The 12,653-nt window shown below is 57.8% G+C and overlaps 1 protein-coding gene across 11 annotated transcripts in view; it reads left to right on the plus strand.

Annotated features, from left to right (window-relative positions):
- Positions 1 to 12,653, plus strand: part of ATOSB (atos homolog B) — a 41,735-nt gene that overhangs the window by 24,722 nt on the left and 4,360 nt on the right. For 8 of the 11 annotated variants that reach the window (XM_074856382.1, XM_074856383.1, XM_074856386.1 and 5 more), the window contains 4 exons: positions 7,100 to 7,192; positions 7,796 to 7,951; positions 9,682 to 10,946; positions 12,507 to 12,565. In XM_074856382.1, coding sequence (XP_074712483.1) covers positions 9,864 to 10,946; positions 12,507 to 12,565 — 1,142 coding nt within the window. In that variant the 5' untranslated portion in view covers positions 7,100 to 7,192; positions 7,796 to 7,951; positions 9,682 to 9,863. Of the gene's footprint in view, positions 1 to 40; positions 245 to 7,099; positions 7,193 to 7,795; positions 7,998 to 9,681; positions 10,947 to 12,506; positions 12,566 to 12,653 lie in introns of those variants that run through there. The other 3 variants (XM_074856391.1, XM_074856390.1, XM_074856387.1) reach the window with 3 other exon arrangements.

Raw genomic sequence — 12,653 nt, forward strand, 5'->3', positions numbered from 1 at the left:
GGCTCTTACAGTAAAAGGAAGTGTATCGCAAGAGGGTTTGCGGTGGTGACGGGCAGTTCCCACGGGGTAAATGCTGCAAGCACAATCCTTGCCGCCCTCCCCACCACAGGCGCTTCACCTGCTCCCTCTTCCCATGCGTAGCTTTGATGCCTGTGTCGTGAGCTGCTCGGGGTAATGCAACATCCCTGGGACCTTCTCTGCTTCTCTGCAGTGCGCTGGTGACCATTTGGTGAGGTAGGAAAAGGTGACACTACTGTGGATTTTCCAGATGTGTGTTGGGGACTCGTCAGTGAGGTGTGTGCAAGGAGGCTCGGGCTGTCAGGGCTGTGGGTGTGTGGCAGCTGGGGAGCGGGGGAGACTGGTGTAAGTTATGGTACAAGCTGCAGCAATCATGAGGCAACAGAGCACAGGTAAAGAGCTGGGGACAGTGGGGATGTGCATGGGGGTGCGTGTAAGCAGGGCAAGATCTGATGGTGGAGAAGGACAAGGCTGGGGTGGGAGTGAAGAGAAGCACGCTCATGGGGATGCAGAGCCCAGCTGCCATGTGGAGGATGTGGGGAAGGTGAGGGATTGTGCATCCAGGATCAGGCAGTGTGGATGGCTACGGGGCATTGGGGTACAGAAGGAGCTGGCTTGGTAAGGAGGGAAGATGAGGCTGTAGATGGCTGTGACTGTTTGTGGGGGTGGTTGGAGGGAGTAAAGAGAAGACAGCAGAGGTAGGAGCAAAAGGGGGTCCGTCACCCACTGATTGCCGTGCTGTCTTCTCCCAGCTCAAAAAGCATCAGCACCCCCGGCGCTCCCTGTCAGGGGCTCGTGTTTCTGTACCCTGCTTGTACTGATGGAGAGTGGGCTGGGCTGTTCATGCCACACAGTTAGGTCACACTTCCCATGGCCCACAGCCCAGGACAGGTTACTGATGGGATAGGAGTTACTAGTAAGTGATTGTCTTTCTTTTGAGGATGAGTTCAGTGGGTCGGGATCGGGTTCCCGGGGCTTCTGATGCAGACATCACCCCAGCACATCATTCTTCCTCTTGGGACATCAGATAAAAAGGATTGTTAATGCTAACATTAGTACATCACTTGGTATGGTGAGGGTCTAGATATAGACCTGCCTGGGCCTGGGGGATGCCTCCCTTGGACAAATGTCCTTATTGAACTTGAAACACGACAGTGCCTTGGTGCCCCGGTCACAGCTGGAGACCCCAGGCGTCATGCAAGTGCAGAGCAGAAGTGGTCCCTGCCCACTGCCAGGACCCATTTGGCTTCTTGTGGCCATCCTGTGACCAGCCACACAGGCATGGGACTTTGGAATCACCAACAGTGGAAAATTTCCCCATCAATTGCAGTTTGCACCAAGGTCTGGCATGGAGCAGCTGATCTGTGTGGTCATCCAGTGGCCAAGGTCCCCATTCCTTGGGCCACTGCCCCTGGAGAGGGACGGGAGGACTGGAATGGAGCTGGCTGACATGTCCCTGTGTCTGGGTGGCCAGGGGCTTGCTTTCGCTGTGGGCACTTTCTTTGTCGTCCCGGGGTGACTGCTGAGGCCGCTGTGCCACTGCAAGGCCAGCGCTGTTGGGCTCTGCGTGTTGACCTGCTGGCAAAGCTTGCAGGCGCGGTGCCGGCTGTGCCTTCCCCCCGGGAGCAGTGGTGCACAGCAGCTACCCCGAGGTGAAAAGACGCAGCTTTTTATGAAGCAGAGCCAACCCGGAGGAATTTTCCTCTTGTGGCCAGCTGTTGTCCTGGGCCTGGCTTGCATCCTCCAGCACTTCCCACCCAGTGCTGCCTCGGGGAGGGGAGCAGGGACTGGCCCACCCTCCGGACTCCCTGTGCCAGGCAAGTGGGTGCCACCTTGGGCTCGTGGGGGTGAGTAGCCGCGGTGGAGCCCAGCAGCATCCTGCTGCCTCTGCAGGGATCCTCTTGGGCAGCGGAGAGTTTTCCCCACCCCCAGCTCTGCCGCTGCCTCTTTGTTTTCTGGCAGAAGCCTCCGTGCCTTTTCATTGCCGTTGAGGCGCCGAGCAGGAGCCTACATGTGCCGTGTGTGCGTCTCGCTGGGAACGTGATGCGGACTGGCAAGCCTGCCGGGCCGGGCGTCTCCCTCGCAGGGCTGCGGAGGCCAGCCGGCAGCTTCGGGGGTCTCCTTTCTGTGGGCTGTTCCTCCGGTCGAGCAAGGCTTCGAGGCCGCTGGTTTCCTCCACGAAACCCTCTTTTTGCATTGGCAGCGTTTCTGCACCTTGCCACAAGTGGAGTAAGTTGTGTGGGAAGGGGCCGGTCCTCAGCTCGGCTCTGCTGGGGGCTCGGGCTCTCGGCTGCGGTCCTCCCTCACCCTCGCTCCTGCTGAGAAGGCACCTGAGATTAGAGCAGCGCCAGGGGCTGCGGAGCCGGATACGGCGGAGGCTGAGGATTGCCTGTGCTGCGCCTGCCTCTCCGCGTATTTGATCTCTCGACTTCCAGCGGGGACTGAATTCCTGTGCTGGATTCTGGGCTCGGCTCTTGTGAAAGGATCCAATTATTTCAGAGCTTTGAGCATCTCCATTTGCTGCCCATATTTGCGGCGCCCGGGTCTGCGCTGGCTGGAATTCCAAGTGATTAACGTGGCTGTGACATCCCTCCTAGGGGTGTTATCTTTGCATGCTGTCCCCCACCGCCCCCCTCTTCCTCCTCCGGCAGCGAGCGAGAGAGACAGGCAGGCAGAGACAAAGGTCTGTCCTCAACCTGGGCTGTCCTCCCCGTGAGCGGCTGCTGCATGGGATTTCCCTGCCCTGCCTGCTGCAGGTTTCCTGGGCTCCCGGTCGAACGTTGGAGCTGGGCGGCCGTGGGCTGTATTGCTGAGGTTTGAGCCTGCTGGTGCTGGGTGGGCAGGGGGTGCTGCTGGCTTTGGAGAGCTGCCCGATTGTCCTGCCGGGATTTTAAGCTGCTTTTCATTCTTTGACTGCGCTTTCCTGGGGAGAGGGGCAGCCGTGCATGGAGGGGAGGCTGGTGAGGGGGGTTGGACGTGGGAGAAAGCTGTACACAGGTGGCCGTTGCATAGTAGGATCTGCCTGCAGACCCTGCGAGCCCCCCTTCCCAGCTGCAGGCTATTGTCAGCGTTGCTGCCTGCACGCGAGGCACCCGGGCAAGGTGTGCGGAGGCGATCCACGCCAAGACGTGGGGCATCAGAGGGAGCAGGGGTAAGCCCCTGGGCTGAGGGCTCTGCTCCAGCTCCCTCAGCTCCCGGGAGAGGTTTCATTGTGTTATCCTGGGTTGGCCAAGCGGAAGGGCTCGGCCCCTGCGGCACCTGTACGTGGGGCTGGGGCTGGGGAGGTACCGCATGTCACTGGGCAGAGCTCAGCCCATCAGGAGCCTGCTGCAGCCTGGAGCACCAGCAAGGCATCCTGCAGAGAGGGCTGCTCTGTCCCCAGGGGCTTTTGCACCCCATCGGTGTCCCCTCTCAGGGGGTGGGAGAAAGGGCAGCAGCAGCACCTCCTGAACGCGGGTGCTGCGGGGCAGAGGGAGGTGTCAGGTCTGTCTCTGTAGAAGCTGTCTCTGGTGGTTTCCAGGAGCTCACATGCCTAACATGGGCACTGCCTCTTGCCCCATCCTTCCCGTCTGAGCTCGGGCTTCCTCCCCATTATCAGCACAGGGGCCAGCACGGAGTGAGGCTCTGCGTCTGCATAAATCTGGCACGGCAGGAGGCCTCCTGAGGACCCCCGAGAGCAGCACTTGTCCTTGCAGTGGGGCAAGGATGCTCCTTCCCTCTGCATCCTCCCTCCCTCTCCCTTATTTCCACCAAGTGTGAGCTCCTTCCTCCCCGACCTGAATTCCAGGGGGATACCAGAGCCGCTTGTCTTTCCCTTCAGGCAGTTTGCTCCTCTAGCATCTCTCTAACCAGCTTCTCTCCAGGATTGCCACCTCTCCTATGGATGGTGCTGGAGGAGGTCCCCAGCCTCACGCGTCTGTCTTTCTCCTGACGGATATGTCTGATCTGTCAGGCTGTGGAGAAACCCTTCTGTGGTGGCAGCATTGCTGCTGGTGCTGCCATCCTTCAGGGTTGTGATGGAAACTTTCTGCCTGCTGGCACTCCGCGAGCTCTGCTCTTAGCCTGTGCCAGGGAGCTTCTGGGTTTGTACTTGCACTGGTTAGATTTCTTTCCTTCTCCTTGGGTTCAGATAGGACTGATGGAGCTGCGATTTTTCTTCCAGGCAGTCTGTTTCCAGCAGTTTCTGTTGCCTCTTCTCTTGCCTTGTGCTCTGCTCGTACTGAGAATGACTATTTGTTTTTCTGTAATGACAGCCCCTCTCCTTCCTGGCCTCGTGGTTCCAGCTTCATGCCCAGTGAGGCTGCAGGGGTCTCCTTACCACTTCCCAGAAGAGCAAGCAGGAAAAAGGAAGGCAGCAAAAGCCACTTCGGGGTTGCTTTGCTTTTTTTTGTGGACTAAATGGTGCAAGGACCCCTCTTGGCCCTGCCAGCCCCCAGGCATGGCACTCTGCCCCAGGCAGCAATGCCCAGAGCAAAGCCTCTTGTCCACTGGTCGTGTGTCCCCTTGGCTCACTGGCAGTGCTGCTCTGGGAAGCCTCATGGATCCCCACTGGGTGAGCATGGCCCCTTTGGGCACACCTTTTGCTCTCCTCCTTGCAACAGTGCTGTGCTGCCAGCCCTGCCAGGATCCCCTTTCCAAGGGCTCTGCCAGTCCTGCCCCATGACAGATGCCCCACTGGCTGGCAGAGCTGCCTCCACACCCGTCCCGCTTCCTTTCTGGCTGGTACAGTACAGTTAAAACAGCAACAGATCCTTTTACAGGCTGCAGCCCAGCATGTGGTACAGCTGCTGCATTGCCCAGCCAGGGACTCTTCCTCACCCACCATCCTGCTCTGTTGCCACCAGACTGAGACCATGGTCTGTTAATCCTGGGTTCCCCCTGGATGTGCTAATAGGAATGAAACCATCAGATAAGGCAAGTCCCCGACCCTCCCCAGGCCTGGCTGTGTCATCCTTCATCAGGATCTGGAGACTTGGTGTCCATGGGAAATAGAATTTTTGCCCCAGTGCCTGAGATACGCTCCCTCCCTTCAGGTCCTTTGGGACCGGGTATTTTGTGGCTGTTGAAACATAGTGCCCTTGCTGAGGCTTCACTGGACTGGAGGAAGAGAGGAAAGTTGAACCTGGCATAGCTTCAGACCCAGGTACTGGGGGACTCTGGCAAAAGCACAGGCTTCGTCCCGTCTTCTGAGCATTGAGGGTGCCTAGCAGCTTGTCAGGAACAGAGCAGAGAGAAGGAGGAGCTGTGGATGGTCTTCCTCCAACAGGCAAAGCCCTTTAAGTCTTGTCTTAGAGTCAGGCTGAAACACTGGTAAAATCACTAACAGTTGGGCTTAGGAGGGGCCAAATCCTTGGAGCCCCATGTGCTGCATCCAGGGGATGGTACCTGTGCTGCTCAGCTGAGCTGGTGAGGACCTGGACCTGGCTTTGTCCCATCCTGGTGGCCAGAAGTAGGGCTTTGGAGATGCTCAGGGCTCAAGGGGAGGGGAAGATAGGGGTGACCAGGTGCTGTCTCCCCGTTCCTGGTCTCTGTGTTGCTCTCTTTCTCTATAGCGGGGTGGTGGGCTCCCGCTGGGTGCTGCAAGAGGCTCGGCCCTGCTGTGAGCTGGCTGGGCTCTCAGTGGGGAGGAGTAGCCCTGGGAGGCAGAGCTAAACACAGCCAAGAGAAACCCCAAGGCTAGGGGAAAAGGGATGGGAACCTCCCCTGGACACAGTGCCTGTGTTCCAGCTGCTCCCCTTTCCAGGCTGATGGGCAGTCGTCCAGCGGGAAGTACAAAGAGGTCCCAAAGTGTACTTAGAGACACTTTTGGGGTGGGCTGGGGAATCCTGGCATTTCCCAGCACAATGCCTCAAGCGACAGTATCTGGGCTGGCAAAACATGGTGCAGCCCCTTGTGCTAGGTGTGTCCACTACTGGCTAGCGCCAGCATCACCTGGTGACTGATGTTGAGGTCTTGGCTGGGATATATTTGTGGTGCCAGCATGTCAGCCTCTCCCAATGAACCTATTCTCCTGAAATACAGCTGCTGCTGGGGAGCAAAGGGCTGTGACTGCAGAGGGACATGGGAAGGAGAAAGAAAGGGTGCAGGTGAAACTGCGTATTTGTCCCAGCATGGACACATGCAAGAAGGATGTGGCTTTCTCCTGCTGCACTGTGCTGACTCTTGCTGCTGGTTGCTGATTTTGCTTCCCAGTGGTTGACTGTGCCACGTAAGTCATGGTACAAATCTCCCCCAGTGATGGAGGAGAGAAGCAGCAACCGTCCAGGCAGGCAGAGCACAGCGTGTTACCACCTTGGCATCTGCCCACAGCTGCAGACATTCACTTGCTTTTCTACCGGCTTTCATGCAGGCCACATGTGGGGTGCCAGGAGGAACTGATCTCTACAAAGAGCTTTTGTTGAGGTTTTAGACATTACATTTTTTTGTTACACTACCACATTGATTTGCCCTGCTGCAAGTAGTCCTTGGGAACTGGTGTATTGTATCTCTGTTCTGGCTGGTTGCTGGTGGTGCCCTTCCCCAGCACTGCTGGTGGTGGCTTTTGGGCTGGCCAACTTTTCGGGACTGGCCATGAGTGCCTGTTAATTACAAATCTTACTGGAAATGTAATGACAGAACAGCCTGTTTCCTGGGGCAGGCGAGGTCAGGCAGCGAGCACAGGGGGTGACCTACTGAAGCTGGCTTCCCACCTGCAAGATGCAGAGCTTGCTGGACCAGGGTGCCAGAAAGGAGATGTGCACTTGGGTGTTTGGTGCCTCTGAGTGTCCCTTCAGGGATTTTGTTCATCTGCTTGGCTCTGCTGTTTTCCAGCCTTCAGAGCAGTGCTTGCTGCTGGGTTGGGATACCCAGTGGGACAGGCAGTGGCTTCCCTCTGGACAGCCACTGCAGTGAGACCCTGGTTGAGGACTGCATGCAGATGGAAGCAGAGGGGTCATGATCCCCAGAGATGGGCAGCATTTCCTCCTTCACCTGGAAGTTCCTGGACCAGCAAAGCTCAGGGACTGCCCCTGCCACAGAGGGGCTGAGGGTGTTGCACCACGAGCTGCTGTCTGAGCTGACTCTCCTTCTTGCCCTTTTCCAGGCATCAAAGCTGCCGGGCCAGTGGATTATGACTGCAGGGGAGCTGTGTTGCATCTGCAAATCTCTGTTGTGCATCAAGGGCACATCTGAGCAGGTGAGTGCTGTGCACATAAAAGGACTGCTGTCTTTGCGCTAGGTGAAGCTAGTGGGGGGCCATCATGGCTCAGAGCTGTCAGGCTCCTGGTTTCTGCCTTCCCTGCCAGACATCTCTTATTGGAAGAAAACAATTGCAAGCTCTTCTCCTTGTCTGTAGGGCCAGAAAGTGTCCTGTGCTATGGATGAAAGGGGCAGGAGGTGGACATGAGACCAGTGGCTAGCTGGAGGCCCAGAGGTTGCTGGTGATCTGCAGTGTCTTGGAAAGCAAGCCACGAAATGCTTGCCAGAAACAGGGATCTGTTCACACACACAGGGTTTCATATAGGAAGGCATGAAAAAGGGATGTAAAATATGAGCCAAGTATGAGAGTTCACAGCTTAGCTTAAAGTATACGTGGTTTAAATGGAAGTTAAGGTGATAACACTGCCTGAGATGGTCAAGATGTATGTGGTCTTTGGGTCTGGGAGGTTGGGAGAGGCTGAGCCTCAATGCTACCTTCTCTGCCTGTGTGACCCTGCAGGCAGGCAGTACCCTCCTGCCCTTTTCCTGGTGAACATCTGAATCACTACAGCCCTGCATCTCCTGCTTTTCTTCCCCTCAGCCCCACTGTGGAAACTGAAGAGCTGGAGAGGACGGTGCAGAGGTTTGGAGGCACACCGTGATGGTGGGAGCCATTCCACGGCAGCCACGCCGCTTCTGGGGGGTGCCTGGCTGGCAGGTGTCTTCAGCTGGTTGTGCCAACGACTGCCCGCTGCAGGTCAGGGAAGTTAATCTGGAGGAAAGCGGGGTTCTGCTGCAGAGGGGTGAGTGTGGGGGGCAGCCAGGACAGGCTGCAGTGTGGCAGGTTATACAGAGGGGTTGAGGTTGGCATGGACTTCTGGAGGTCATCTGGTCCAAGCCCTCTGCTCAAGCAGGGCCACCTAGAGCTATTGCCCAGGACCATGTCCAGACAGCTTTTGAATATCTCTGAGGATGGAGACTCCACAACCCCTCTGGGCGACCTGTTCCAGTGCTCAGTCACCTTCATAGTAAAATAAGTGTTTCCTGATGTTCAGAGGGAACTTCCTGCGTTTCAGTTTGTGCCCGTTGCCTCTGGGCCTGCCACTGGACACCACTGGAAAGAGTTTGGCTCCATTCTTTGCACCCTTCTTTTGGGTATTTATGTACATTGATGAGATGCCCCTGAGCCTTCTCTTCTCCAGACTGAAGTCCCAGCTCTCCCAGTCTTTCCTCATAGGAGAGATGCTCCAGTCCCTTAATTATCTTAGTGGCCCTTTTGTTGGACTCTCTCAGGTGTCAGTCCTTTGTTGGACTCTCTTAGGTGTGGCCTCACCCGTGCGGAGCAGAGAGGAAGGATCACCTCTGTCAATCTGCTGGCAATACTGTGCCTAATGCAGCCCAGGACACTGTTATCCTTCTTTGTGGCAAGGGCATATTGCTGGCTCGTGGTCAGCTTGGTGTCCACCAGGACGCCCAGGGCCTTTTCTGCAAAGCTGCTTTCCAGCTGGTCAGCCTCCAGCATGTTCTGGTGCGTGGTTATACCTTTCATCACTCCTTTTAAACAAAATCCCTGGGCTCAACCACCCTGGCCTGCCCCTTTTCCATCCCCATCATGGTGAGGTCAAAATACCATGTGCAGCCTTGCTCTCCAGATAGCCTTGACCCACTTGGAGAACCAATTCTCCTATGGCTCACCTGCCCCTAAGCCTTTGCTCCATCCACAAGAGCAGGCAGAGCTGCCAGGCACAGGCAGTTTGTCAGGCTCTGGAGCTCCTTGGTCTGACAGTGACTTCTCTTGCATCTCCTCCATTCTTGCAGCCATTTCAGTATTTATCATGCCACAAAAACTTGTGGCCAGGATTCTCACAGTTGTCAGGGCAGGCAGGAGTGGTGGATGGTGCAGGAGTCCATGGTACCACCCAGCTACTAATTGAGGTGGTGGAGGTCCCTGGTCCAATCTGGCAGAGATAACTGTGATGTTAGGTCAGGCTCCTGTCCCCACCATGGGGCTGGCAGCGTGGCGCACCAGCCCTGCCGTGTTCAGCACATGCAGCCAGGACACGTCTTCTTGCTGAGCACTGGGAGATCTTGTTGCTGTTGCCCAAAGGGGTGCTTGCAGGCTTGAGCCCCTGGGACTGGGGTGACCTGCCTGGCTCCTGTGCTCCAGAACAGCACAAGCATGTCAAGTCCCTGGCAGAGGGCAGGCCCCCTTCTACCCACTTGTCCAGACTCGTCCCCAGTAGTCTCCGGCCTGGCTGGAGACTCCTCTCTGTGCCCAGGCCGCAAAGGGAGTGCTGATCCCACAGGTGGGTGACGCTGCAGGGTTCCCCAGAGAGCCACATCAGCCTGGTTCCTCTTCCTGTCCCTGGAGAGGGAGGTCCAACTGGGGCTGTATGAGGAGCTGCCTGCAGGTCCCTTGAGGCCAAAAAACCCAGACAAGTACAGGGATCCCGGGCTGATCTCCATCCTCCTGCTCTCTCTTTCCAGATGCTGTGCTGCAGTGCACCCCGTAGCAGAGGGCTCACCTGGACGTCCTGAGCGAGGGAGGGGTCCAGCTCCCACCCCCCCGTCCTTGCACCCTGACCTGTGGCACTTTACGGTCCCCCTCCTGCTGCTGCATGGGCTGTTCTGACTCCAGCTCCGCTTGGAGTCCAGGCAATTAAGGCTCCATGCGGCACATCCACGCGGAGACGTCCCTGCCCCCAGAGCACAGCACAGACCCCAGCCTGTCCCGGCCCAGTGGAGAGGCACCCTTGGAGCCTTCCGCACAGCGCTGCACCCACCGCAGCATCCTGATGGGCTACAACGAGACAGAGATCAAGCGCCAGAAGGTTTACCAGGTCTCCATCTTCTCCCATCTCTCCAGCTCCTCTGAGAGCACGGAGCAGCGGGCAGGCAGCCGGCCAGCTGTCAAGAGGGGTTACCCCGAGCCGCGAACTCCTGAGGGGGGACGAGATCCCAAACGAACTCACTGGGGTGGCGGGGGGGGGGACAGCAAGCGTGATGGGGGCCCTGGGCAGGCTTCCTTGGACGATGACGATACCTTTGAGGATGGTCTGCTGGTGGAGGAGCTGTCCCTGTGCGGCTCTGCCCAGCACTTCTCCCACAGCGGGCTGCGGGTGGTGGAGCACCGCTGCGAGTGCAGCCCTAGCCACAGCCCCAAGGCCAGCAGAGAGGACAAGTCGCAGGATGTCTCCTCCTCCTCCTGGCCCCAGCACATTGCTTGCAGTACTTTGCACACGAGAGACGGTTGCTCTGTCTCATCGGGGGATCAGCCTAAAGACTATGGGGATAATGTAGAGCGAGCAATTGGCCACAACTTACTTCACCTTGATTTGCACAATATTGCACAAACAGCTCGGGTGGACTCTGGTGGGAAGAGGGAGAAGCCAGGAAGCAGCCCAGCTCACAGCAGCAGGGTTAGCGGAGAAGACGAATGGCAAATGGTGGCCAACGGGTGCAAGGAGCCCCCTTCTCCACAGACAGCATTCAGCCCGGAGCCCAGCAACCTGAGCTCCCTGGAGAAGACGCCCTGCGGGAGCAGCCAACACAGCAGCAGCAGCAACTGTCCGGCCAAAAGAAAGTTGCTGCCCGCGGGCGAGATTGTGGCCGACTCCTGCTCTGAGGATGAGAGCCTGTGTCTGCCAGCAAGGAAGAAGAGGGTCCTGCCGTGCCACCCAGTGCCAACAGCTTGCCGCAGCACTGATGCCAAGGGGGCCCCTTTCTGGAATCACCTGCTTCCTGCGGCCAAGGTGAGCATTGCTCATGAGGGGAGGCAGGGAATGGCCTGGGGACACCCAGAGCTTAGGGCTGTCCTCGTGGGCAGTGTGGTCCAACGTGGCACTGTGCCCTGTCTTGTCCCAGTGCTGCAGCACTGGTGGTGAGCAGGGCAGCAGCTGATAGCCAGCCCTGGGACACATGGTATGTAGGTTGTCACCAGCTCTTGACATTTTGTAATCACTGGATCCTCTGCTTGCAACCAGCTCTTTAGCCTGGAGAGCCTGGTTCCGACAGGACACAACCTCCCCATGGCAGTGAGAGCTGGACACATGGTGTGGGGCCACACTCAGTGTCTGACAGTTTCAACTTAAGCTAGACTTAACAGCAGGCTTGGGAAGTGGCTGGCCTCTGCCTGACAAAGGTGTGGGATGGCTTGGGTCCCTGGCCATGATATCCACCAGGGCAAGAGTTTGGTGGCACAGAGCAGGACTGGATGTGCTCTGGCCAAGGAGGGGGAGTACCAGTGCTGTGTGCAGAGATGCCACTGGCTTTTCTGTAGTTCTGGGGTGCCCATGACGTGTCCCCAGGGTGCCACAAGGTCTCAGAAATGGTTTCCAACCACCCTGGCAGCTCAGGAGCTGCTTATGAGTCCTCTCTGTTTATCTGTCCCTCCTGACCAGCTTCCTGTCTTCACCATGTCTTCCCAGCTGAGGCTGCAGCAGGCTCATGCCAGAGCTGGCACACTCCTCTCTTTCCCTGGGGCATCCCAGGGAACCTGCAGGGACTGACAGCAGTGCTACCATGGCTTCTTGCTGCTTGGAGTTGGGACACACTGTCCATAGGGCACAGCTCCATCCCTGCCTGTGTGCCCTTTTTGGTGATTGTCCCCCAGCCCAGCTGCCCCCAGCACTGCCCTTGCAGAGTGAAGCCCTCCAGTAGCTTCCCTGGGTTTTCCCGTCCGGTCATGCCAGCCAGCTCCATCATCCCTTTGTGTTGTGCTGCCCTTTGTGTGGCTTCCAGAAGAGAAAACCCCTGAAAAGGGGACATCTTTAAAAGGAGGCTGCAGTGTGGCTCTGGCTTTAAGCCCCCACCCTACAGCTGTAGAAGCCTGGCTGTGGGCAGGGGTGGGCAGCACGCCCCTCTGCCCGGCGGCACTACCAAGGACTTTGCATGAATCACGGGGGGACAGGACTTTTCCTGGGCTGGTCGGGGAGCTTCATCGTATGTGTTACTGTTCCCCTGGGAGGTGCAAGGGGGTGTTGGTGCATGGCTCTGTCTGGGGGTGTCTTGTCACTGGTCCTGAGACCTGCTTTGCAGGTGGGAGTCATGTGCTGCACCCTCGTCTTGGGTATCAACACCCTCATCCCCAGTAAAACCACTCTGGGGTTTGGGCAGCCCCACGTCCCCACCAGACACCCCAGCCCTCGTGCTGCCCTGCTGGCCGCCCCTGCAGAGGCCACTGACGGCTCCCCATGGATGGGAGCCTGTCCGATCTGCTGGGATCCTCATGGGGCTGTGGGGCAGGGCAAGGGGTGATGGCATCTCCTAGGGTTGCTGCCCTAACGTGGTTCTCGATTTCATGTCCCCTCCAGAGCTCTATGGATTGCACTGCGATTGGGAGGAGGCTGAAGAGTGGGCTGCGTCTCAAATCGTGAGTGTCCTGGCAGCCCTGCGGGGTGGTCATGGGGGCTCAGGGTGCTTGGCCACCCCGGCACCCTGCAGCTCCATGGAAGGTTTGG

Source organism: Strix uralensis, chromosome Z (genome assembly GCF_047716275.1).
Source record: "Strix uralensis isolate ZFMK-TIS-50842 chromosome Z, bStrUra1, whole genome shotgun sequence".
NCBI lineage: Eukaryota > Metazoa > Chordata > Aves > Strigiformes > Strigidae > Strix > Strix uralensis.